At 46.1% G+C, this 27,315-nt stretch overlaps 1 protein-coding gene across 2 annotated transcripts in view; it reads left to right on the top strand.

The window, feature by feature from the left end:
- TXNDC5 (thioredoxin domain containing 5) overlaps positions 1-27,315 on the top strand; it is a 105,004-nt gene that overhangs the window by 75,271 nt on the left and 2,418 nt on the right. The window contains exons 2-9 of one of the 2 annotated variants that reach the window (XM_021717381.1): positions 4,609-4,758; positions 10,679-10,784; positions 15,089-15,185; positions 18,512-18,627; positions 20,721-20,807; positions 21,436-21,579; positions 25,002-25,084; positions 26,806-26,935. In XM_021717381.1, coding sequence (XP_021573056.1) covers positions 4,670-4,758; positions 10,679-10,784; positions 15,089-15,185; positions 18,512-18,627; positions 20,721-20,807; positions 21,436-21,579; positions 25,002-25,084; positions 26,806-26,935 — 852 coding nt within the window. In that variant the 5' untranslated portion in view covers positions 4,609-4,669. Of the gene's footprint in view, positions 1-4,599; positions 4,759-10,678; positions 10,785-15,088; positions 15,186-18,511; positions 18,628-20,720; positions 20,808-21,435; positions 21,580-25,001; positions 25,085-26,805; positions 26,936-27,315 lie in introns of those variants that run through there. The other variant, XM_008067615.1, reaches the window with a different exon arrangement.

Below are 27,315 nucleotides of genomic sequence, written 5' to 3'. Positions count from 1 at the left end.
AGACTCCAACTCAAAAAAAAAAAAAGGGCCTTTTTGGAAAACAGATGCTGCATGCAGCAGGACTCAGGAGTAGGTCACAAGGAGGGAAGGGCTGAGATCAAGGGGAGGTCAGCAGGGGCCAGATCTAGGAGGATCTGAAGCAGTGCCTTCCAAAGTTTTATGCTGAGAACACTGCGGTGACTCCTGAAACCTAAGCAGGGAGTGAGGTCTGGAGTGGTTGTGAGCTAAGCAGGTTAGCACTCAGGTAGAATACGCTGTGGGCTGCCCCTAGCCCCCCTCCTGCTTCAGCTGCTGTGGAATGTTGAAAGCCCACGTGCGATTTAGGGGCTGGGGCATTATGTAAGGAAAACATTGATCTGTGTATGTTTGCTCTGAACTTGGCAGCTGAAGGGTTGTCCTACTACTGTAGGTTTTGTGACAACATCAGATCACAGCTTCTCTATGGCTAGTTTGTGAACCTGGTGACGGTGAGGTCAAGATGTGGACTAGGTGGCTTTGCTCTTACTTGGTCACGAGCTACCGTGTGAGTGCAGCTGGCCATCTCAGAGATGCGTGCTGTAACTGCAAGGTTCCCAAGCCAGAAGTGCTAGGTGGCACCTGGAGATCCATCACAGGGAGCGGCAAGCATGGCTTGGTGATGGCCCAGGACGGTCAGTTTTGATTTTGTGCCCAATTAACTTATTCTTTATTCTCATTCTTAATCTAGTCTGTGTCTTCACAAAAAACTTTGTCGAGATTGCCCAGGAGTTCTGAACTTCTAGAATGAGAGTATCTGACCCACTTCCTCTAGAATTAGAACTGCTTTTGAAAGTCCATCACGGCCAGCCTTGATGGCTCAGCCTATAATCCCAGCACTTTGGCAGGTCAAGGAGAGTGGATTGCCTGAACCCGCGGGTTCGAGACCAGCCTAGGCAACTTGGTGAGACCTCGTCTCTACAATAAAGTAGAAAATAGCCAGGCGTGGTAGCGCACGTCTGTAGTTCTGGGTACTTGGAAGGCTGAGGCGGAAGGATCACCAGAGCCCAGTAGGTTGACACTGGAGTGGCTGTGAGCGTGCCACTGCACTCCAACCTGGGCGACAGAGTGAGACTCCAACTCAAAAAACAAAAAAGAAAGTCCCTCGTAAAGATTCCTTGTTGGAGACCGCCCCATCAGTCAGTGCTCATGGCCAGTGTTTCCTCCGGAATTAGGATAGATCACGGCTTCTTTGGGTTAAGCACCAAATTGACAAGTTCTCAAACCTGTCTCTAGACTATAGGGTTGCTCTTGGTGTGGTCAGATGCTTGTGCCTTGAGCAGGAGCATGCTGGATCCAAAGCCAGCTGAGGAGCAAAACATTCACATCTCCTGTCATGCGCATGTCAGGGTTCTGCGGGACTTGGCTTTTTTCCCCTTTGTTTCCTGCTTTTCACCCCTCCTTTTGCCAAACTCTGTTGACTCTACAGAAGTTGCATCTGCACGTGCAGTCTCACTGTCCTCATTTTCATTCATTCAGTGAAGAAGTTGCCAGGCGCTTAGTACATGCCAAGCACGGGCTCAGAACAGAGAATACAGTAAAAGGACAAGGAAAAATAAAATACAAGTAAGAAAGACAAGAAGTGCTTATCTTTCTTGGCACTTGTATCATATGTACTTAAGTATAACCTGCGTTTTCCCTCATCACTGTCTTACAGAAAAGAGGGAATGAGATTGCATTGGAGTGTCTTATAAAGCAGAGATTCTCTTAGCTGGCCAAGAATGTGTTGCTTAGGGAAGATACGTTAGCTTGAAGCCGACCTTTTCAGTGCTACCTTTAGTTGCTTATTTAGATTATTATTATCATGATTATGTTTTTGGACATGGGTACTTGCTCAGTTGCCCAGGATAGAGTGTAGTGGCACGATCATAGCTCACTGCAGGGACTACAGGCACACACTACCATATCCAGCTAATTTTTAAATTTTTTTATGTAGAGACAGGGTCTCACTTTGTTGCTCAAATTGGTCTCAAGCTCCTGGACTCAACTGATCCTCCTGCCCCAACCTCCCAACATGCTAGGCTCACAGGTGTGAGCCACCATGCCCAACCTAGATGCTTATTTTTGAGGTCATCTGTCAGAAAAGAAGAGAGGCAAAGAGATTTGACACATTTTTATTGAGAAATTATTCTGATGAAGCAGTCACAATTTTAAGTGTTGGGGGCTGGGCATGGTAACACATTCTTATAATCCAGTACTTTGGGAGGCTGCGGCGGGGGAATTGCTGGAGCCCAGGAGTTGGAGACCAGCCCAGGCAACATAGTGAACCTTGTCTCTACAAAAAATCAAAATATTAGCTGGACGTGGGAGTGTGCACCTGTAGTCCCAGCTGCTAAGGAGGCTGATGCAGAAGGATTGCTTGAGCCCAGGAGATCGAGGCCATAATGAGCTGTGATCATGCCACTGTACTCCAGCCTAGGAGACAGAGTGAAACTCTGACTCAAAACAAACAAAAAGAAAGTGTTGGGTGTTTTCTTCTAAAGAAGTTTTTTGTTCTTGTTTTTGATTTTAAAGATGTGGGATACAATTCAGGGTTAGGTTTACAAACGTTCATTATGCAGGCACCCTTGTTGATGAGGTGTGCCCCCCCCCGCAGATTCCCACTACTGCCAATCCTGCTCCCCCCGCCCCAGTTTCCCACTACTGCCAATCCTTTTCTTATAGTGTTACGATAATTGTTCAAGGTTCGCTGATGAATAAGAATATGTGATACTCAGGTTTTTGTTTTTGTGATACATCACTCAGTATTATAGACTCTAAGTCCATTGAAGTTGTTGCGAAGTTAATAATTTTGTCCTTCTTTATGGCTGGATAATATTCCATCGTGTATATGTACCACGTTTTTTTAATCCAGTCCTCTTTTAATGGGCAGCACAGTTGGTTCCACGTCTTTGCTATTGTGAATAATGCTGCAATAAACTTGCGTGTGCAGGTATCTTTTTCATAGAGTGATTTGAGTTCCTGTGGGTATATTCCCAAGAGCACTTTAAAAACCAGTACAGCAGGCCGGGCTTAGTGGCTCAGCCTGTAATCCCAGCACTTTGGGAGGCTGAGGCAAATGGATTGCCTGAGCCCGAGGGTTCGAGACCAGTTCGGGCAAATTGACAAGACCTCGTCTCTACAATTAAAAAAAAAATTAGCCAGGTGTGGTGGTACATGCCTGTAGTTCTAACTACTTGGAAGGCTGAGACAGAAGGCTTGCCAGAGCCCAGCAGGTCGATGCTGGGGTGACCATGAGTGTACCACTGCACTCCACCCTGGGTGATGGAGTGAGACTCCAACTCAGGGAAAAAAAAAAAAAAAAAGTACAGCAAGTGGTTACGTTGTGGACATCAATGTGCACTTACCAGAAAAATGAAAAAACCCATAACCCTTAATGCTATGGGTTTTACATGAAGTTTGGACATTAAGTGTTGTCTAGTACAGAATTCACATGTGACACTGCAGACATAGGGTTCTGAAACAATACAGGAAGAGCTGTGGTCAGCTGTGTGACTCCGCGATCTAGTATTGGAAAGATACCGATTTCATGAGATGTGAAGAGTGACAAGAAGTGATAATCCTAATTAATGTTATTTTAGATGATTGATGATTTAAAAATATTTGTAAGCCAGGCTCGGTGGCTCAGCTTGTAATCTCGCACCTTGGGAGGCTGAGGTGAGTGGATTGCCTGAGCCCGCGGGTTCAAGACCCGCCCGGGCAACTTGGTGAGACCTCATCTCTACAATAAATCAAAAAAATTAGCCGTGTGTGTTAGCGCGCACCTGTAGTTCCAGCTACTTGGAAGGCTGAGACGGAAGGACTGCCGGAGCCCAGCAGGTCGAGGCTGTGGAGGCCGGGAGCGGCCACTGCACTCCAGTCTGGGCAACAGAGTGAGACTCCAACTCAAAAAAAAAATTTGTATATAACTAAATTTTTACAATGAATATTATAAGTAGATGTTTGATTATATCATAGACTCTTTTCTTTAGCTTCTCATTGGAGAAAATGCCGAATTGATTTAATTTTGCGATTGCCTTGTATTTGTGGATATTTGGTTATATAGTTGAAGAAACCTGACTAGTAAAGGGGCGGTTACAGCAGGAAGTGCTAAGCTGCTGCCCAAACGGGGACCTTTCCAGAAGGAGAGGCAAAGAGAACTAGCATCCAGCAGCCTGGGGAGTCAGGGCAGACCTCCTGGAGGAAGCTGCACCCAAACTAAACTCAAAGGGCAAATAGAATTAGCCAGGTGGGGTTTGGGGAAGAAGCATCAGAGAGGAAGCCAGGAAACTGCAGACACTGAGTAGGGCTTCGGAGTGGGCCACAAGGGAAGGGGGTGGGCTCGGAATAGAGGTCAAGAGGGAGGTCAGCAGGCACCAGATCAAGAAGGACCTGGACCAGCGCCTTGCTCAGTTTAATGCCGCGAACAGTGTTGCGACTCTGGAGGGGTCTTAGCAGGGAGCAGGGTCCTAGAGTTGCTGTGAGCTCCCTTCTGCTGCAGTGTAAAGAAAGGGTTGAGAGCTGCATTGCCCTGTGGGCAGGGCAGAAGTTGTGTCTGGCTGGACACCCTGTGGCCTGGCACTCAGCATACTTGTCACTCATGCCTTGTTACAGGTGTGGACACTGCCAGCGCTTGCAGCCGACTTGGAATGAACTGGGGGACAAGTACAACAGCATGGAGGATGCCAAGGTCTATGTGGCTAAAGTGGACTGCACAGCTGACTCGGAAGTGTGCTCTGCCCAAGGAGTCCGAGGATACCCTACGTAAGTTGGAAGGAAGGATGCACCCTTCTTAGATTGTTCCCAGCTGTACTCTGCCAAAGAAAATCCGAGTTAAACTTCTGGTAACTTCCTTTGTAGTTCTGAGAAGTGAGAAGATGCTAAATTTAAGCAGGCAGTCCCTGTTGTTAGGGAGAAATTATATTTAATGCTGTGTCTATTTTAGATACCTTTCGTACTTTGGAAAAAAGCCTTTACAGTAATTAATCAGTGTTGTGTTTTCCTGTTTATAAGAGAATGTGTTTGTGAGACAAAAATGGCAGTCTCTATGATACCCTGCCACATTTGAGGTTCACTAATAAGTTTTACATGGTTTGCATAGACTTAGTCATCAATTTCGGTTTGAATTTTGAGTGACTCTCTTATTCTTAAACACCCTTCCTTGAGTTATTTTCCTTGCCACTAGCACAACTATTTCTGTTGGGAAAAAAAGGTGACAAACCAGAGTACAGCAGTTCTGACAAGCAATACTACTTACTCCCTTGACAGCTAAGCATTTTTTTGGTTATAAGAAACAGAAGTTGAAATGGAGTTATCAAACAAATGAGAGGATTATTTAAAAGACTGTGGAAGAAGCTTGAGTCTCAGTTCCAGGGGCCTGGGGTCTGTTTCTACTGCACCTCCCTCAAGGCGGTTTAACTTTCCAGCTGTACATCTCTGTTTGTGTGAAAGGACTTGCGCTCACCATTGACTGGCCCTGTCATTGTGGCAGGCAAGGCAGGAGCTTGTAGGAAGATGCATCCCATTAAGATCATGTGGCAAGTGTTGGCGGGAAAAGCGGTTCTCCACGAAAGGGAAGATGCTGTTAATTTGTTTCAATTGAGGAATGATGTCAGTTCTATGTAATTCATTACCTAATTGACTAATAAAGAAGGCCACTGATTAAGTATAAAATCAGAGCTTATCTTCAAATCTGAGAGGCAGAAAAGTGAGGGAGTCCCTGTGCGTGAACCTGGAAGCCCTGGTCAAATCGTAGCTCTGCCATTTACTTACTGTGTGGCTATGGCCGCATCCGTGGATCTCCAGGTCTAAGTAAGTTGATGATTCCCAACCCACTCCCAACATCATATGTTATGGGAGATGCACGGAATAACGTATGTGCAAACACCAGTCTGAGCACACCGGGCCAATGACAGGGTTTCCCCTCCCATTTGGAAATTTGGCCTTTCCATAAAGGACTGTGGAGCTCTTGGTCTTTGGTGGCTGCTGGCTCATCTGAGTGCCGTAATTCATGTCTACATCAAATCAGATCAATGGAGAGAAAAATTTCCTACTGTTTGTATCTACATAAAGGCATTCACCATTCCATGCTTTGTAGCACTGTATTTAAAGTACAGATCAAGCGACCAGGCGCAGTCGCTTATGCCTATAATCCTAGTGCTTTGGGAGGCTGAAGTGAGAGGATTGCTTGAGCCCGGGAGCTCGAGACCAGCCTAGGCAACATAGTGAGACCGTATCTCTACAAAAAAATTTTAAAAAGGTATCCAGGTGTGGTGGATACACCTGTAGTTCCAGCTACCCGGAGGGTAAGATGGAAGGATCACCCGAGCCCAGGAAGTCAAGGCTGTGGTGAGTTGTGATCATGCCACTGCACTCCAGCCTAGGTGATAGAGTGAGACTCTAACCCCCCCCCAATTTTTTTTAAAAAGAGTGGATCAAAAGTGTCCCAAAGAAGCAGGCAGGTGTGAGTAGTGGGATGAGGGCGAGGAGATGGATGCTTGCCTATGAGAGCCTGCTACTTTCCAGATGCAGGGACAACAGAGATGGGTTGCTGTGTTGTCTTTTCAATTCTTAAAGTGGGACCGTCTGTGGCCATGAGGCCATGTACACTACAAACCATGCCACAGGGAAGGTCGGCAGGAGCAGTAATGGAACTGAGAGGGGCACCTGTCATGGGGCTTCAGAGAGGAAGCGAAGACTCCACCCAAGTGGACCTGGCCATAACAACTCTCTGGCTGCAGCATCAGCTACTCCATAGGTACTACTCACAAACTTGAAGACATCCATGTTGGATTGTGTGTCCTGATTTTTAATTAGAAGAGCTAGTCTCGCCAAGTGAACCAAACACTGGCTTTGTGTTAGAAAGAATGAAAACGAGTTCATCCGACACTGGATGCTGTTTGGAAAGAAGCTTCCATGCCCACCACAGCCCTGCAGACGTTCCTGAGAGCAGATTTCCCTCCCACAGAATGCAGGAGGTAGAGTGTGCCATACTATATGTGGTCATAGTGGGACATTCACAGATGTGCCCAGGGGAGCTTTTACCCCTCCGGAACAGTACCCATCCTGTAGAGTCGTTGTGAGGCCTAAATCAGATAATGACTGTGGGTGCCTGAGCTGGGGTGTGTGTCAGTAGATCAGCTTTTATGTCATTCTACCCCAGCAAGTTTAGCTGGATTGGAGAAGGAGGGAGACTGGGCTCCCATGGCCCTGAGGGATGGCTGACTGTGCTCAGGAAAATGTTTTGAGGTCTTCCTGTTGAGCCAGGAAAGAATCATTTCATATGGGAAACCAGAAGCAGAGCAGGACAGAAGGAGAAAGCCACTTGTGTATGTTTCCTATGACTGCTGTAACAGTACCATACAACTGGGTGGCTGAAAACAACAGAAATGTATTGGTTCACAGTCCTGGAGGCTAGAAGTTGGAAATCAAAGAGTGGGCAGGGCCGTGCTCCCTCTGAAACTTCCAGGAGACTCCTTCCTTGCTTCTTCCTGGCTTCTGATGGTTTCCTGGCCATCTTTGGTGTTCCTTGGCTTGTAGATGCACCATTCCTCTGTATTCAAGTGACCTTTCCCGTGTGTGTGTGTGTGTGTGTGTGTGTGTGTGTGTGTGTGTGTGTGTGTGTGTGTGTATTTTCAAATTTCCCCTAATAAGGACACCAGTCATGCTGGATTAGAGCCTACCCTAATGACCTCATTTTAACTTGGTCACCTCTGTGAAGACCTTATTTCTAAATGAGGTCATATTCAGAGATTGGGGGTTAAGACATCAACATACCTGTTGTGGGGGATCCAGTTCATCCCACGTGTCTACAGCAGTAGAATGTTCATCACACTGTCCAAAGTGATCCTTCAGTGGGGATTTTCTCCCCTCCAGTCTCCTTGAAAGAGAAACAGATCTCCAGGCAGACACACATGCCCCTGTGGAGGTTTGGCAATAGCACAAAAAGTTTGGGGCTGTGTTTTGGGCTTGCATGCTGTGACCCAATCTTCATCACCCCCTTCACCTCCATCAACAGAGATGATTGAAGTAGATGCCCCAGACTGATGGGAAGGTTCGTATGGAAGTGCCAACTCTATTCCTGGGCTCTGTGAACCCATTGAAGAAGAACCTCCCACTTTTAGAAAGATTTTTCAGGCCAACAACAAGAAGAGATTTTTTTTTTTTTAGTTGGAGTCTCACTCTATCGCCCACACTGGAGTGCAATGGCATACTCACAGCCATCCCAGCAGTGACCTGCTGGGCTCAGATGATCCTTCCACCTCAGCCTTCCAAGTAGCAGGAACTACAGGTGCACACTACCATGCCTGGCTAATTTTTTAATTTATTGTAGAGATGAGGTCTCACCAAGTTGCCTGGGCTGTTCTTGAACCCGTGAGCTCAGGCAATCACTTTACCTCGGCCTCCCAAAGTGCTGGAATCACAGGCTTGAACATGCCTGGCCACAAGAAGAGATTTTTTAAAAAATTATTTATTTATTTTTGTTTTGTTCAATGCATACCAAATCAGAAAAGTCATGAGCTAGATCTTATTATATTTTAATTTTCACAAAGAAAGAAGGAATGAATTTGATAGTCCCTATCCTTTCTGATATTTTGAGGATGTACCTGTTGCCTTCCCTGAAGCACTTTAGTGGGGGAGATATTTGGGAGAGGGAGAAGGGAGTTGAGACATACAGGAGGTACCTTCTGTCTCCCTGTGGGCATGGTGTAACTTGTAGGAGCTGCAGGCTGTCCCAGTGAGTGAGAGCAGTCATCATCGTCACAGCATACTTTGGGTTGCTTGTAACATCGAACTTCATGAAGTAATGGGTGTACTGGCCACGTCTAGTTAAATTTTGGCTTTTTGTTGTGGTTATAACAGTATAAACTACTAGGGAAGCTGGACATATATTCTGCCTTGGTGGCACATTAGGGATCTCACCTAAGCCCCATCACACTGTCTTAGGTTCTGGGGAAGGCTAATATGCCTGTTTTCATTTAAATGTCTCAACTAGCTAATGTACTCGTTTTTTTATGTGGCTGCGAGACTGTGTTTTAAGGTCTTCATTTTAAGGGAAGTTGGCTATTTTTTTATGGACTGAATGTTTGTTCCCCAAAATTCCTATGTTGAAATCCTGATCCTCAGCCAGGCTTGGTGGCTCAACCTGTAATCCCGCACTTTGGGAGGCTGAAGTGAGTGGATTGCCTGAGCCCGCGGGTTCGAGACCCATCTGGGCAACTTGGCGAGACCTCATCTCTACAATAAATCAAAAATTAGCCAGGCGTGGTAGCATGTGCCTGTAGTTCCAGCTACTTGGAAGGCTGAGGCGGAAGGATTGCCAGAGCCCAGCAGGTCGAGGCTGTGGTGGCCGGGAGTGGCCACTGCACTCCAGTCTGGGCGACAGAGTGAGACTCCAACTCAAAAAAAAAAAGAAATCCTGATCCTCAATGTGATGGTATTGGGGGTGAAACCTTTAGAAAGGAATTAGATCATGAGGGAGAAGCTCTCACAAATGGGATTAAATGCCTTATCAAAGAGGTCCCAGAGAGTTCTCTTGTCTTTTCTGCTAAGGACACAGTGCGAAGAGAAGGTGCTGTCTGTGAATTAGAAAGCCCTTCCCAGACACAGAATTTGCTGGCACCTGGATCTAGGACTTCCCCGTCTCCAGAACTATAAGAAATAGATTTCTGTTGTGTATAACCACTCGGTCTGTTGTATTCTGTTACTGCTGCTGAACCGACTAAGACACTGTTCAAACCTTGAGGTCTGATTGCTGCATATCTTGGCTTCTTATAATTCTGATACTGTACATCGAGCATCTACTCACAAAATCCATATACATGCTATAGAAGTGGAAGGAGTGTTTCAGATGAGTAGGCTTGCCAGCAAATATAAGTCTGTATTTCCTTTTTTCTTCTGTCAGTAGCTCCATTTTTCCTTATCCTTAACTCTGTAAAGTTTTATCTGGCATGTTTTCCCATTACTGGTAGAGTGATCCAGGAACTGGGAGTGTTAGTTTCCTCCTCCGATGTCTTTTGCTTGCCATTAAAGGAACTGCTTCTGTGTCCTCCCTACAGATTCCTTCAAAGGCCCACATATGTAGAAAAAAAGAAGAGTCCTTCCCTGTGGGAAAGTAAAGGAACCGCACCCCCCGCACCCCCATGGCAGGATGTTCTTGCAGCTAGAAACTTGAATTCTCACAGTAGCTAGATATTCATACTTTGCGATAATCAAATACTTGCCAGGGTGATCTGGGAGGATGCATTTTTTTGGACAACAGTGCTGTATCTACTACAGTCCTAATTTAAACACACAACTGCTGGACGCCTGAGAAGGCTAACAGATACCTACAGGGAGCGCCTGAGGGTCCTGCAAATGAGCGCTGAACACTTGCAGCCCAGGGTTAAAGGCACAGCAAGAAGCTGGATGTTTTCACCTCAGTTTTCTTCTTGAATAAAATCAGAAACTTTTAAAAGCTTGGGATTAAGTGAACATACTATCTCCTGGAACATTCCTTTTGTTTCCTTTTTGGGTGTTATCAGAGAGTGGCAACTATGTGCCTGGCTGCATGTGTGCCTTGACAGCTCATTTTCTGATTGTTTCTCTAAATGAGTTTGCTCCCTGATAAGACAGTGCTCTCAACTCAGAGCAGCTGGCAGTGCTTTCACATTTTGTGCTGTCTAATCCTTTGTTGTTCTTTCAGCTTAAAGTTTTTCAAGCCTGGCCAAGAAGCTGTGAAGTACCAGGGTCCTCGAGACTTCCAGACACTGGAAAACTGGATGCTGCAGACACTGAACGAGGTGCCCACGGTGAGCGCCCCTCTCTCCCTCCCTCCCTTTCTTCCTGCTTATTTTTTGAAGTAGTATGTAACAGGCAGAGGCCAGTCGAGGCAAATAACAAAGGCTGCCATTTTAAAGCACGCCTTTACTTTTTTGGAGCTCAGTGATATTATAGGTACAGATTAACTTTAAAGAAACCTTTGTGTTATGGAATTATTCAGACATGCACAAAGGGAAAAGTCTCACGAGCTCCCAGCCCCACGGTCACCATCATTCTGCCTGCAGAGTTTGTCTCCTGGCCTTCCGCCCCTTGTTTGGCGTGGTCAGTACTTAGCCAGTGTCATTTGCATGTGGTCTCGCTTTTTAGCATTGCTCCTGTGGCACAGTGATACAGTTAATGATTCTCCAGCATCAGAGATGGACTCTTGACCACCCGGGTCAGGGCCAGGCCCAGGCCGGAAGCTCCAGTCCAGGCCAGCTTTAGCGCTTATTCCCCTGCCACTGCGACCTTTGCCCTCCTGCAGCTGCACCAGCTGTGCCAATAGCATGGCTCTTTTCTTCTTAGTCCTTAGTCTCCAAGACCCCACCTGGCTTTGCTGGTAATGCCACTTAGTACCATTTATACTCTCAGTGTCTTTGTGCATCCCCATGTACTAAGGGTGATATCAGAAGCTTGTGGACACTGTAAGAAAGTTACTTATGAAGAAAAACATATGATGCTCCCCCTTCCAGTTGATGTTGGGAGTGTTCATCTTGCTGTAAATCATCCTGATCATAAACCAGCCATCGCGTCCCATGGTGGGCGGTGGTTTCTGGTAAATGCTGAGTGCTTGGTGCCAGAGGCTGAGGTGGACTGTGGTGGTTTGTGCTGTGTTGGAGAGGGACTGGAAGGATGGCCCGCACCCCCCATGCTGTGCTTTGCTGATGAATGAGGAAGAACATCTGAAACCTTTGTCATTTCAATTTCCGCAGTTACCTGCAATCTTAACCTTCTTGTATCAGCGAGGTATCCACTGATTGGAAGGTGGCCTGTGGTCCTGTGCAATCTGAGCAGTTGTGTTGGAGCTCTGCTGCTTATTCGTGTCATTTTCCAGGGTGGTTCTTGTCCTATATGCTCTGTAGATGTCACAGCTGGTCAAAAACCCAGGTGCTTCTTCAGTGCCACCATGCCTCACATTTAGAACACTCTGTAACTGTGTGGTGGAGAATGCTGGTGGGTGGTGCTGCGAGGCATTGACCAGAGACTTAGCTAATTTTAGGTGACAGGGAAAACAGACCTCTCGGAGAGTAAATTTGCATCTTTGTCATGGCAAGAAAGCTGGGCGAGCAGGTGTCACTTTCATATAGAGGTTTCAATAATATAGAGTTAAACATCACCATTGTTTCTTCTTGAAAATGTTCTCTTTGGGGATAGGGCAAGGGAGGGTAGTGGGTGAGAGGAAATCAATTTTAAAGAGGCGTTAATAGCCTTGAATAACTGTTTAAAATAAACATTTTACCAAAAAAATCCAGCCTTCTATGATGGCTTTATTCAAGAAACCAGCAGCCAGTAAGTATCGGGATGGCAAAAAGCTTCATCTCCTGGGCCAGCGTCCCTTAGGGGATGTGCAGCCTCATGTGCAGGTTTGGTAGGGCTGTGAGGCTGAGTCAAGGCTCTGCATAGCCTTCTTTAGGGGACAGATCCCGTCTCCTCCATGTGGGGGTGAGATAGCAGCCTGGAAACCACCCATTGCCATCTCAGAGCTACAATCGACTGCTCACTGTATTTTGGTGTCTTCCAGCAATAGGGAATTGCAGATAGTTGCCAGAAACAACAACAGAGTGCCTTGTTGTAGAAAAGTTCAAATATACAAACTTGTGCTGCAAACCAAAAATTATTTTTGGTTGAATTTAACTTTTTTAAGCAAATACTTTTTAAAAAGTTCTTTCTCGCCGGGCTCGGTGGCTCAGCCTGTAATCCCATGCCTTTGGGAGGCTGAGGTGAGTGGATTGCCTGAGCCCGCGGGTTCAAGACCCGCCTGGGCAGCGAGACCTCATCTCTACAATAAATCAAAAAATCAGCCGGGCGTGGTAGCGCGCGCCTGTAATTACGGCTACTCGGAAGGCTGAGGCGGAAGGATCGCTGGAGTCCAGCGGGTCGAGGCTGCGGTGGCCGGAAGCGGCCACTGCACTCCAGTCTGGGCGACTGAGTGAGACTCCAACTCAAAACAAACAAACAAACAAACAAACAAAAGTTCTTTCTCTGTATTTATACTTAAATAACCTAATACATACAGTTTTAAACGGATAAATTTATATATACTTTCTCTTAGTGTTAAGGCAATATTAAAGAAACTTAAAAGAAAATCTGCTATTTCTTTTTTTTTTTTTACATTCTACCCCAGTTTTTATATTTCCGTGTTTGCTTCTGTATTGTTTTCTGGAACAATTTCATTTCATTGATTTTTTTTTTTTTTATACCGTTACGTGGTCTTTATACTGATCATATATTATTTTATCGTAAGGATTTGTCATAATTTCACTCTATTTCTTTTGTGGATATTTAGGGTGTCTCTTACTCTTCTGTTATAAGTAATGCTAAAGGAACATGTTTATCTCTATAAAGGGCTTTTTCCCCCTTCTTTTGAGTGATGTTTTTAGAATAATAGTACCCCAGCATAAAGTTGCAAGCCAAAAAGGCAAAATCATTATTATGGCTCTTGCATGTTGCTGGATTGCCTTCTTAAGAATCCTATCAGCTGACACTGTTACCAGCAGAGTGCGACTGTGCCCATCTCTGTGATCCACTGTGGTGTTCTCATGATGGCAGGGCCTGCTCTGGAGTAGGCCAAGCAGCACAGGAAGTGGTGGTAGTGCCCCGAAGATGCCATAAGTGAACACTGTCACACTGAAAGTCTTCAAGTCTCATGACAGATGCCACACAGTGTTTTCTTTCACCTTCTCTGAGCTCACTGACTATTCACTTAGCCGTCATTCTCTCAGGCATTCTTCTGTGCGGGTACTTAGCACTTGGAAAGTTTTGACAAGCTAGCAGCAGAAAGGAAAACTTTATGGTGCTCTGTGATTACAACGCTGCACAGCTTTGAACTGCCAACACCTTTAAAGCCTTTAACAACTTAACTTGGATATTCTTTTTAATAGCAATATGAACCACCAGATAAAAATTGAGTAAAATATACCCCTGTGTCTGCAGCATAACAGCAATTCAATGATCTTTTCCTCACTTCTGGTTACTTTGGTTGGTAGCCACTGCTGTGCCTGGCCTCAAAATGGCGAACATGGAATTGCGTAGTACTGTGTCACTTATATCTGTGTACACTGGTATCTGCTTGGATACTAGCAGAAGCACCTTTTTTTTTTTTAAGAGTCTCACTCTGTTGCCCAGGCTGGAGTGCAGTGGCGTGCTTATAGCTCACTGCAGTCTTGACCTCTTGGGTTCATTCTACCTCTTAGGCTCATTCTACCTCAGCCCCCGAATAGCTAGGAATACAGGCGTGTACCACCATGCCCAGCTATATATTCATGTTTTTTTGCAGAGACGAGGTCTTGCTATGTTGCCCAGGACAGTCTTGAATTCCTGGGTTTTAGCAGTCCTCTCACCTTACCCTCCCAATGTGCTAGGATTGTAGGTATGAGCCACTACATCTGACCAGAAGCACTTTTTAAAAAGCCACTTGCTCCTCTTTGTGGTTTCAGACCCAAACTTCATCACGTGAATTGCATTCTTTCTCAAAAAGCACAGTTTAAGCTTTCTTCATGATTTTTTCTTTACTCTCTTTCATTCATCTAGGTTTTCCATTTCATCATCTACTTTTCTGTTTCATTGTCTTTCAATTTTGCCTTCCTTCACAGTTTTTCCTACCATTCATGTGATTTAGGGATAACCAGGCCCTCCCACTCCATGGTAGAGTCTCATTTTGTCCATTTGACTACCCTTTGCATTTGGGTACTAATCCCTTCAGAGTCTATTGGGATTGTATTTTGTCTTCTGTGTGAAATCTCAGGATACATTACAAAGAAGGGGACGGGTTATGGAGTGAGCCTGTCCTTCACTTTACTTTCTTTGGTTGGATTGGTGGTAGCTCTAGCTGTCACCAGCTGCCCTGGAGCCTGAGACCTAGAGCTGTTGCCAAGGGTGAGGCTGGCAAGAACTTATTGCTGAGGCTTCCTGTCCTGGCCTCACTCAACATGGCAGCATCACACAGACTTTCAAGGTGGTCAGGTGAGGGAGGGCATCTGCAGGAGTTTCTAGATGGATACAGGCGAATTCCTCGATAAGTTGCACTATATATTCATGGACAAACCCAGTGACTTGTTTTGTTTCTTTCTATTAGACACCAGAGCCAGAAGTGGAACCTCCCAGAGCCCCTGAGCTCAAGCAGGGGTTGTACGAGCTCTCAGCGAGCAACTTTGAGCTGCATGTTACACAAGGTAAGGTGGCAAGGCTCATGGGCATTTGTGGTAGATGCTGGCTTGCTAGAACCGTTGTCACCCTTGACTTGCAGAGCTTTTCCTCCTTGCCACCTGAGGGCTCTCTATAGCAGCATCGGTGGCACAGACGCAAGGTTTCTCTCCTCGACCTATGAGGACCATCGTTTAATGTGCCTCCTCTTGGACATGATTTCTCTTTTTGTCTCTGCCCTTATGGAAATGCCAGGTCTGATGTAAAACTAAAGCCTCAGGTGTGGACATTTCAAACTCACAGATCGTGAGTGGACACATTTCACTGGCACACCAGCAGGACAGTGCATCCCCGAATAAGAGAGTGTTTACTTACAGGCACACCTTGCTTTATTATACTTTGCAGATACTGCATTTTTTACAAATTGAAGATTGCAGCAACCCTGCCTCGAGCAAGTCTAGCTGTTTTCCAACAGCAGATACTTTATGTCCCTCTGTTGGCATTTTTAGCAATGAAGTTTTTTTTTTTTTTTTTTTGAGTTGGAGTCTCTGTTGCCCAGACTGGAGTGCAGTGGCTGCTCCTGGCCACCGCAGCCTCGACCTGCTGGGCTCCGGCGATCCTTCCGCCTCAGCCTTCCGAGTAACCGGAATTACAGGCGTACACTACCATGCCCGGCTAATTTTTTGGTTTTGTTGTAGGGATGAGGTCTTGCCTGCCCAGGTGGGTCTCAAACCTGCGGACTCAGGCAGTCCACTCACTTCAGCCTCCCAAAGGAATGAAGTATTTTTTAATTAAGGTGTGGACATTGTTTTTTGGGACATAATGCTACTGCACACTTAGACTACAGTCTAATATAAACATAACTTGGATATGCATTGGGAAAGCAAAACATTTGTTTGACTTGACTTATTGCAGTAGTCTCAAACCAACCCCGCTGTGTCCCCGAGGGATCCTGTGTGTTAATATTAATCATATGCTTATTGGCTTTAGGCAGAAACAAAAGCTTCTCTTATCTATTTAAACAGAATTTAATGAGACCATGAATCATATTAGATAGTCTTTTTTTTTTTTTTTTTTTTTTTTTTAGTCAGGATGTCACTCTTGCTAGAATGCAGTAGCATGATCATGGCTCACTGCAGCCTTGACCTCCTGGACAAGGCAGTCCTCCTGGGCCAGCCTCCCGAGTAGCTGGGACTACAGGTGAACACCACCCCACCCAGCTAATTCTTTATTTTTCTTTTTTGTAGAGACAAGGTCTCACCATTTTGCCCAGGCTGGTATCAAACTCCTGGGCTTAAGCAAGCCTCCCACCTTAGCCTCCCAAAGTGCTGGGATTAGAGGTATGAGCCACTGCACCCAGCAAATTAGGTATTCTTTGTACTTAAAACATCTTTCTGTGCCACACCTCAATTTTGAAAATGGTGTCCTAATCCCAAAATGATCCTGTGCATCTCTAATGTGAATAGTATGTAAGTCTCCTATATTCACCCATGGATGTTTTTTGGAAAAGCTGGCTCAACACCAAACGACTTGGAAGCACAGTCAGCTTCCTGGCTGGCTCCCATTATCAAATGCTACCATGGAGAGAAATCCCCTCGAAGACTGGCTTGAAAATGTGAGAAAGGGCTTAGAATTGTATCTGGCCTTTAACTTGTGCCTGCTGGGAATTAGAGCCCCTCCTCCCACCATACCGACTGCCTAGGATGACTTACGGCATGGCCGTCAGCCTCTTCCCATTCTTACTCAAATTGTCATTTTGTCTATACCAGTGCTCCAACTGGGGAGCCTAGGCATATTTTCCCCTGTGGGGATTCACTGTAAACCGAGACGGGCTTAGGCTTCACGCAGGATGTGTTCCCCATTCCCTTGTTATAGACTGCCTCCTGCAAGCCCAGCAGCCCCTTCCTAAAGCAAGTCACTGCTGCCAGGCCATGTCACATAGATATCGTGCTGTGCCACAGCATGTGGGTCTTTCCTCAGAAAACAGCAGTAGCTTCCTGCCCTCGCTGATTTCTCACTAATCCTCTGATGGGGTTCCTGAAGATATTGTCTCCAGTGTACAGAACAAGGTTAGCAATGCACCTGTTTGGGCAGATAAGGTTTCAGCCTTGAATGTCAGTTGCTAGTTTTCTAAAACAAATTTTTCACCAGTTTTGTCAAACACATCATTGCAGTGGTGAAGAAGCAGCAGCCATGACTGCTAGTAGGGCAGAGCCCTGGTTGGAGGCCAGACCGCCTTTCACTGTCCATTGGTTAGTTTTCTTCCTGAACACAGCCTGATTTCGGTTTGGTATTAGTCTGACATCTAAGTGGAACAGCCTAGATAAAGATCTTCAATGTCGAAATAATGATGCTATGAGGGTTTGATTTTTTGATTCCCATAGCCAAAGGGGTGATAAGGTTTTTTAAATCTTCTATTTTCAGGTAAACTAGAACACAGATAAGGAAGATAAATGTAGGGCTTAGTACATTGTTACGGAGCAGTTACTTTGTACCACTGTCCAGGTCAAGAAATTAAACTGCCAGCCTCGGGTACCCACTCAAGTCACACCCTTCCTCCCCCTCACCCCAGGGGGCACATTCCTGACTTTTGTGGAAACTACTCCTTTTCTTTATGGTTTCTTCACTCAGGTGTGCATTCATGAGCACTACAGTATCTCTTTTGAGGCTCTTTTGGGCCACATGTTCCCCAAGCATCCCTTTCTTTCTTGCCAAGAACAAAGGGGGTTTGACCCATAGAGCTGCTCATGGTCTGGCCTTTGCTGATGGCCTCCCCATGGTGTGGTTTATGTGTTTCCCTGATCTCTCTGTTTTCTGTAAATTGGTAGTAGGGTCTGGAGATGTAAGCAATGTCAGTTTGGAAAGATCTCCTAGCTGGCAGTTACACAGAATGTCCAGTTGTCTCTCAGGATGCAGAAGGCTGTGACAGTCACTGCCGACCTAGGCCCGTTCACGTATGAGGGTTGCCGAGTGCTAGTGCCCTCAGCCAAGTGTTCCTTCGTGTTTTAAGCAAGAGAGGCTCGCCCTCACTTGTCATGGGGTTATGCAGTGGTATCGTGCATGTGGGAAAGGCAGGAGAAACGCCCGGCTCGTTCCCTTTGCTGCTAGTTTTCCAGATCATGAGTTTGTTCCCAGTTGTCCATCAAAGATGACAATTTTGGTTTTGAGTATTGTTAGGAACTTGTAGATAGAAACATAGTTGATGGAGAGTCGCTTTGCACCAGTTAAAGGTCTCACACCAAACTGAGATTTGCTAAGCAAAGGACAAAGATCTGATTCTTCAAAAATCTCTAGTGAGGTCTGACGTAAATTACAGTCCCTCTTTCCCCTTCTCTGCCTTGGCTCTTCACTAAAGGCGACCACTTTATCAAGTTCTTCGCTCCATGGTGTGGTCACTGCAAAGCTCTGGCTCCGACCTGGGAGCAGCTGGCTCTGGGCCTTGAACATTCCGAAACTGTCAAGATTGGCAAGGTAAGCGAAAATCCTTATTAAACTGGAAATGGACCGTTTTTGGCTGGATTAATTAGCAGAGTTGCCCATTATTCATTCTGTGTGCAAAGTCGCAAACTTGATTTATTAATTCCATTTAGTGTGCCACTTGATAATTCATTTCACCTTCACAGATGGCAGCCTTGTTTTGAATTTTGCTGGCTTTTTCCACAGGCTAGAGATAAATTATGGTCTCAGTTGCTTTGTTTATTTTGAAGAGATGGCCAATTCTGAACTGGCAGCCCCAGACCTCGTTCTGCAAAGATACGGGGTAGAGACTTGTAGATGTTCACTAGACGCACTTAGAGACCATCCACGTTTGATCTTACTTGAGATCCTTTCCTAAAAGATGCTCAGTGCTGTCCCCACACGGACACACAGAAGACCCTGCCTCAGTGTGCACTGCTGCGTGGGTTTTTTTGTGCATTTCTCACTTCAGAGAGAAGTCAGAAGGGATATGTGATAACTTCAGGGTAACCGGATTTTCTGGAAATATCCAGAGCAACTCTGGGGCCATCACTTTTACCCTCTTTCATCTTCCCGACACCTGCCAGACACCCTGTGTGGATTTCCTTTTCAAAATCTCATTTTGCTGCCTTTCCGTGGGGCTGATTTATATACAGAGTAATATCGTCTAGGAACAATAGCTACAAAAGGATGATCTACCTGGGATCATGAGATGGTCAGAAGTATAACTTGGGGGTTGGATGGAGCTGACTGGCTGACCTTGGACAAGATCTCTCCATGCCTCAGTCTCCGCCTTTGCATACTGAGCTGAGGTGTACCATGTGGTGACTGATGAAAGTACACTGCTTAGTATGACGTGCAGCGTGGAACAAACGCTAACGTGATAAATCGTAATCACTGTTGTTACTATTAGTTAAATAGATTTTTCACTGTTGCCTGTTAAACAGTTTCAGTGATATGGTCTAACTATGTGTTGTGATTATACATGTATATTTATGGAACATTTTATGGAAGTAATTATAAAACAGTCATCTTGTCTTCTATCTTACTCCATTCCTTGCATCCTTAAATTACTTTATGAACTTTTATGGGAGATTACTTTCCATTTATGTCAGTAGAGGATCCTAGCAGACCCAAGAGGGAACAGACCTAAGCCTAGGTAACCATGCTGTGGCCCTCATCTCTGGTCACATGTGGCTGGGTTAGACATGACCTTTAAATATGCTTGTCCTCTCCACAGACCCTAGGCTGAGGCTTTCTGTGCTTCAGTCTGACACATTAGCTGCTTTCTGACTACAGTGATATGCTGAAATAATTTTTACCCTCCTTTGCTGACATGGTGAAAAACAGCTTAGTCCTACCTAACTGATGTTAATGCTGGTAGAAATCAACAAACAAGTAACTGAGAATAAAATGTTTCATGAAAATGTTGGGCAAGCAGAATATAAGAGATTTAAGTGAAATAAAGCACTTGAAGAGCTGTGATAGTTGGTAAATTAAGTTTTATAGAGCTAAGGACAAATTATAATCTTGACATCTTTTTAGTTTCACCTTTAGTATATGCCAAATACTCCTGTTTAAAGTTGACTGCTTACTCCCCCTTGATTTTAAAACTCTGTAAGTTCAACTCGGGCAACCTGGTGAGACCTCGCCTCTATAGTCAATCAATCAGTCAGTCAGTCAGTCAAAAAAACAAAAAAACTCTTAAGTTTGAGCATGAGAGTACGTCTTCAAGCTGGCATATGAACTGGTCTGGGGCTCAGCTGCCAATAGCCCAGGCTAGAGCTCCCAGTTGTGTGGCTAGGCCTCCTGACTCCAGCTGCTAACCTGCTTATGTTGAAATGTTTGTTTCCTAAAAAAGTGGGATTTTTAACTCAGCTACAATAAATCTTATCTCTGAAGTAAATCTCACCTTGCTCCCTTTAGCCTGGGTGTATTTTGGGGGTGGCTTTTAGGAAACGTCTCTCCAAAAACTGTACCTTGCTGGCAGAGATGCTACAGAACCTGGCTTTAAAAAAAAAAGTTTTGTTTGAGTACTAGTGTCCAGTAGTTCCTTTAGCAAGAAGGTGCATGAGGAAACGGGGATGTTTATCTTCTTTTGCTTCTAGGTTGATTGTACACAGCACTATGAACTCTGCTCGGGAAACCAGGTTCGCGGTTACCCCACTCTCCTCTGGTTCCGAGATGGGAAGAAGGTACGTCTTGAGACAGAATTCTGAGTTTCTTAACCCCAGCAGGCTAAGCTGTTGGGTGGTTTAACGGGTACAGTGAATTGCCAGTATTGACTGGGTGTGGGTCTGGAGGGATACAGATAGTAGAACAAATGTCTTGTAATTGGTAAGATTTGGGTAGTTAAAAAAAGGTGTCACTTGTTATACTGTCTCGGAACACTGAGCAGCTCAAGTTATCACTAGAATAACCCAGATCCACAGTCATAGTGTAGCTATGTTCTGGTCGTGAGCACTAACCTTCCATGATTTTGAACAGGGTTAATGCTGTCCGTGGTAAGATTCTGCTTCCTTCTGTCTCTGGCCGATGGTCAGCTGCTCAGAATTTCCCAATCAGTATGATAGTTCACTGGCAGAACTTCACCCTAGATTTTGATGATGTGTCACTTCACAGAGGAAGGAGATCTGTAAAGTTCTCTCACCGAAGCCAAGACATTTGGTTTATAGTCTCTGCATCCTTGTCTAAATGTGAGCACACAGACATTGTACGACATCCGTATCATAGCTAAGACATCTGGGGGCATTGGATACAGGCAAGTGGCAGTCTGGGGTATACCCATTCAGCAGACTCCCCTATGGCTCATGTCTCGGGCAGATTGACCAGTACAAGGGAAAGCGGGATTTGGAGTCCCTGAGAGAGTACGTGGAGGCGCAGCTGCAGAGCACGGAGACAGGTGCTGCGGAGACCATCCCACCCTCAGAGGCCCCAGCGCTGGCGGCCGAGCCTGAGGCTGACAGGGTGAGTGCCTGCCATGGTTGGAATCACCAAAAATGGTCCCCGGCCGCCTGCCTGCCTGCCCACAGAAGGCATTCTCCTCAAATTGGGTAAAATGACAGTGTGGGGGCAGTTCAGATTTATTCTGGTGGTTGGCTACGGTTGCCTTTTCAACATGAAACATTTTCTTTATCTTCTTTTACATGCTTTAAAGGGAAAAACATAAAAGCTTCCCTTTTGAAAATCTGAAATAGCTGTGAGACAAATTCTAAGACTGCATTTGGTGTCAAAAATTTCTAGAGACTTCTTCCTTTTTGATTCAGTCATTTTGGAGCATGACTGTACTTGGGGGATATTTGCTGTGAAATATTAGCTGCTGCCCCTGGGGCCCCTGTTTCTGTTCATTTCTGTGGGTTGCTCCGCTCATTATACCTTTACCCTGGAAGATCTGTGCAGAGAAGGCGTCTGCAGTGGGATTGAGAGACCAGCTACTGTAGGCTATTAACTTGGTCAGGTAGCCTCTGATGCGCTGGAGCCTATCTTCACTCATTTAGAGCATGTAAGGTCTTAGGTTCCTTCATTCTGTTCCATCAAACCCTTGTTATGGTCCAGGTGCTGTACTAGGCCACCAGGAAATGAAAACAAACAACACAGTTTCCTGCCTGGGAAGCATGGCCGGGTCTATGGGGCAGGTGGTGGGAGCACATAAAAACAGATGTCAATCAGCTGGGCGTGGTAGCACGCGCCTGTAATTCCGGCTACTTGGAAGGCTGAGGCGGAAGGATCGCCAGAGCCCAGCAGGTCGAGGTTGCAGTGGCCGGGAGCGGCTACTGCACTCCAGTCTGGGCGACAGAGTGAGACTCCAACTCAAAAAAAAAAAACAAAACAAAACAAAACAAAAAAAAACAGATGTCACAGGGGTTAGGACATAAGTGTGTGCAGGGCCGGTCACTTGCTGGAGAGAGGTGGGGGCAGATGGGCAAGAAGTGTCTTCAAAGAGCTGAAAGATGGATCAGTGTTTGCTAGACAGATGGAGTGGGCAAGGCTGCCATGGAGGGACATAGACACAGAGGTGCGGCCATGCAAGTCGCCAGCATGTTCCAGCAGGGCCAGGCTGGGGTGGAGGGACAACAGTGGGGAGCAGGTTGGGGTGCAGTGTCAGATTCCCAGGAGGAGAAGAGGTGGGAGCTGGAGTGTGGAGGGCGTGGGAGGCCAGCCAGGGGTCCCTTACTCATAGGAAGCCCTGGAGGGTTTTGAGCAGATGGATGTGTAGAAAAATGGCCTGCAGCAGCATGCGTGGAGACGGGAGCAGCTGCACTAGGCCACGAGCAATGCGAGCCCCTGGTGGGTTGGGAGGAGGAAGCAAGCAGGAGGAGTCCAGTCCACCGAATGCAGCTCCCAGTGTGGGAGGGAAGGAAGGATGGTCTGAGCTGAGTCTCAGATTCCTGCTGTATCTGATGTAGGATGGTCCCGGGCACAAAGGTAGGGCCAGAGTGAGAGGAAGGCAATGAGCTTGGTTTTCAGACATTGATTTTTAGGACTGTGGGTTACTTAGGTGGAGAGGTCTAGTGGACAGTAAAATATATGAGTCTGGAGCCATGGCAGGAGGGCTGCACTAGGGGAGCAAACTTGTGTCATCCCCTTGATATAGAAGTGACACTGAAGCCATTGGTACAAGTCAATGGCAGTTAAAATGTGTTTTCCCAGTCGGGCTCGGTGGCTCAGCCTGTAATCCCGCACTTTGGGAGGCTGAGGTGAGTGGACTGCCTGAGCACGCGGGTTCGAGACCCGCCTGGGCAACTTGGAGAGACTTCATCTCTACAATAAATCAAAAACTAGCCGGCCGTGGTAGCACGCGCCTGTAGTTCCGGCTACTTGGAAGGCTGAGGCGGAAGGATCGCCGGAGCCCAGCGGGTCGAGGCTGCAGTGGCCAGGAGCGGCCACTGCACTCCAGTCTGAGTGACAGAGTGAGACTCCAACTCAAAAAAAAAATAAAAAAATAAAAAAATAAAATAAAAAGTGTTTTCCCAGGAAATCATGCCCAGGCTTCCCAGTTAGCAGCCATGGGTCTATCTGTCAACATGTTTCCAAAGCAGAGTACGCATGTTGCTATTTAAGTTCCCACAACTATGCTTCAGAGCATGTCAGGTTTTCACCTGGGATAGTGGGACACTAGGGGCACAGGAAGGGGCAGCATGCTCCTGTTCCCTGGGGTGAGAACAATGACCCAGAGATTCTGAACTCTCAACATTTACCTAAGAGAACATGACTCGCTGGGGACGTCACTTCCCAAGTTCAGCTATGTGAAATTGGAAACCTCCCAGGGTGGGGCAGTAAAGAGCCTGCTCACCCCACAGCCCCGTCCTTAGTTGGACTTTTGTAGGCCAGGGATGGCCTGGGTGTTAGTTAAAAGTTAATACCTTGGTTTAAGAGGTAAACAAATGATTTTGTAGTTGTTACGACCACATATGTTAGAGGAGTGTGTGTGTCATGGTGGTTATAAAGGTCATCCCAAATTGAGTATAATTATATACCATGGATGTTTTCGTCACAGAGCTGGTTCTATTTGTAATTCGGGTTTCCATCATTTAGTGGGTCTGTCAGTGAGCACAGCATCATGTTTCTGGACATAAAGATAGTTGTGTTCCGCGATGGCCCGTGTGGCCGCGCGTTGCCTCCGCACCCCTGACATGCATTGCTGGATGCCAAACTCAAGTGCAGCAGCCCTGGTGCACTCAGCTATGTGATCAGTCATCCCTGTCCTGCTCTAAGAAGAGATTCCCAGATCCTGCTTTTGGGGAAACAGAAATAATTCTGTACAGAGTTGTCGGGAGATTCCCTGTGAAGCAGATGGCCGTGCAGGGTCTCTCCTCTAAGGGATCCGGCCAAAACCTCCATCAGCGTTTTCCTCACTACTTTGAACACGAACGTAGAAAGAAGCCTGTGCTTTTGTAACTAGGTCCCTTCTGTTACATGGAGAAGATAAATTGTCACGAATATGTGTGTCAGGAGAGTCGTGTGGCCATTGAGAAAGCAGCTTAAAATCAGACTTCAGGTGGATCAGGCAGTGGGTCTCTTGGAGGCTCCAAGCCTGGAGGGATAGATGGCAAGCCCAGAGCACCCAGGCTGACAGGACTCCTCCCCAGGGCCTCGGAGGACAGTGGCAGGACAGCGGCCTGGGAGTATCTCCCCAGAGTTCTCAGCCGGCCGTGGCTCCCGGAACACAGCGCCTACCTATGCACCATCCTGCCACTTCCTTGCCGCATCTTCTGGGCTCAGGTCCTAGGGCCCTGTGTTGACCTCTGCTCTAGGGAGGCCGCCAGCCTGACCTTGCATTTAGCTTGTGAAATGCAAGTTGTGTGGGTGTTTCTGTGATTCTGGAACATGCGTAATAGCATTTCTAAAATGAGGATATGCTTGAACTGTGACATTTTCCTCCTCTGAAGGGCACTGTGCTGGCACTCACTGAGAGTAACTTCGATGACACCATTGCAGAAGGAATAACCTTCATCAAGTTCTATGCTCCGTGGTAAGTTGCTGTGTAACGAGAAACTACTTTGTCCTAGTGTGCCAAGTCACACGTGTTTTTCAACTCATCAGGTAACCCTCAGACTCCATGGTGGACACATGATGTTTACACATAGGTCACGTTGTAGGAAATAAACGTCTTCATGCTGCTGTATTCAAATATGTTCAAGTTCAATGGTTTCCACAAATATTTATAGAGAAAGAGGCTAATTTATTTTAAAACTCAATCAACTTTGGAGAAAACATAAAAAGGGAGACATATTATGAAGCCAGATTAAGTTTTGTGGCATCTGTGTACTTTTCCCAATAGATTATAGTTTTAGTTACACACTGAGCATCACAGTGTAGCTTTGCTTCTCAGTTCTGTTTAAATTATGTTAATAGGAAATCCAGTAGAGGTCAACTTTCCGTTCGAGCCATTCAGTATATGACCCGATTTCCCGGACCTTCCTGCCACATAGTCTTGGAGCCTGGAGCATAAATGGATTGCACATAGTTGGAGACCAAGGCCACTTTGGTTCCAGGACTTACCGTGAACCACTGTAACCTTGAGTGTCCTTTAGCTCCTATGGACCTCGGTTTCCTCGGCTGTAGAGCGGAAATCACCCTTTGTCTTCACATATAAACCATTCCCTTTGGAAAAGCACGGTAGAGTATTTGGGAGAGTATTAGGTTCTTATCCGAACATGGCAAACACGTCACTTCAGCTCTTAATTTGTTTCACTCCATGTATTCCTGAGAAACTGTAACAGCAGGGGTAAAAAGGTAATGAGCACACAACTCAAAGTTTTTATTCTTAAAGAACAGAAAGTTAGTAAATAGTGCCTTTGAACTTATTTTCAATTTCACCAAAGCCTTAAAGCTAGATAGATGGAGTAAGAAGCAAGAGGGAGCCGTTCACAGTGGGGGAGGGCGGGCAGGGAGGGTAAAAAAGGCAAAGGGGATAAAGTCAGGGGCAGAAGGGAGGGTTTGGGCCGGGCTCGGTGGCTTAGCCTGTAATCCCAGCACTTTGGTAAGCCGAGGGGAGTGGATGGCCTGAGCCCATGGGTTCGAGAACAGCCCAGGCAACTTGTTGAGACCTCGTCTCTACAATGAGTCAAAAATTAGACAGGCATGGTAGCGCGCGCCTGTAGTTCTGGCTACTTGGAAGGCTAAGCCGGAAGGATCGCCAGAGCCCAGCAGGTTGACACACTGGGGTGGCCGTCAGCGTGCCACTGCATTCCAGCCTGGGTGATGGAGTGAGACTCCAGCTCCAAAAGGGAGGGTTTGAACCAAACTTAGTTGTGGCCTTGGTACTCACACCAATTGCTGAGACATCCAGGAAGCTTTGAAATTTTGAGACCACAGCAATAAAATCTAAAACGTCTTTAGCACCTAAGTGGCTGTTTAGAAATTGCATAGCTTCTGTTTCTTTTCCCTTCATCTTCTGCTCATGGCACGTCTGTGAGCCAGTTAACACAATTTACCAGAGTCTGAAAATGGTCTCAGAATCTCACCTTGTTTTCAGACTGGCTGGCTTCTATCAGGTTATCTGAAAGTCTGCTTTGGGTTGACTTTGAATTCAAAGAGTTAGTGTGCACCCAGGAGAATTTGATGTTTTATAAATTTCTGGGCAATTGTTAACCGTCTCAGACAGAAGAAACAGGGCTAGTCTTGGCAGCAAAGTGTAGGTGACCCATCCCGACACAAGACTTCAACAAAGCTGCCATTGTTCTATCCTAGGTGTGGTCATTGTAAGAATCTGGCTCCTACTTGGGAGGAACTCTCTAAAAAGGAATTCCCTGGTTTGGCAGAGATCAAGATCGCTGAAGTAGACTGCACTGCTGAGCGGAATATTTGCAGCAAGTACTCGGTGAGTACACTGGGATGAAAACACTTATGGGGACTCTCAGTCTTGGGAGCAGATCCCAAGTGGAGCTGAAATTCAGTCTTGTGGACTCAACCAAGATAACTCACTCCGTCTTCATCCTCCCAACAAAGCTGTTTTTGTGTCATTTTGAGTTGTTTTGAGAAGCAAAAGAGATAATCTCTCAAAGGAGAGGCATTCTTCCTCTCTGCCTGCTTTTATTTAGTATCCACATTTCAGTAAGAGTTTGCTGCCTTGCTATCTGAGTATAAGACTGTACAGTAACTGAGTAAATGCCTACATGGCCACTCTTGTTGATTGACCAGCAGCCGCTTGTCACCTCCGCCAGAAGTATCTGAGTGTCTCCTTTTCCACATGTAAGCCAG

This window comes from Carlito syrichta, unplaced genomic scaffold (genome assembly GCF_000164805.1).
Source record: "Carlito syrichta isolate Samal-C Ts95f unplaced genomic scaffold, Tarsius_syrichta-2.0.1 Scaffold309723, whole genome shotgun sequence".
NCBI lineage: Eukaryota > Metazoa > Chordata > Mammalia > Primates > Tarsiidae > Carlito > Carlito syrichta.
The sequence above is the reverse complement of the archived record's forward strand: the minus strand, read 5'-3'. Positions and strand labels throughout refer to the sequence as shown.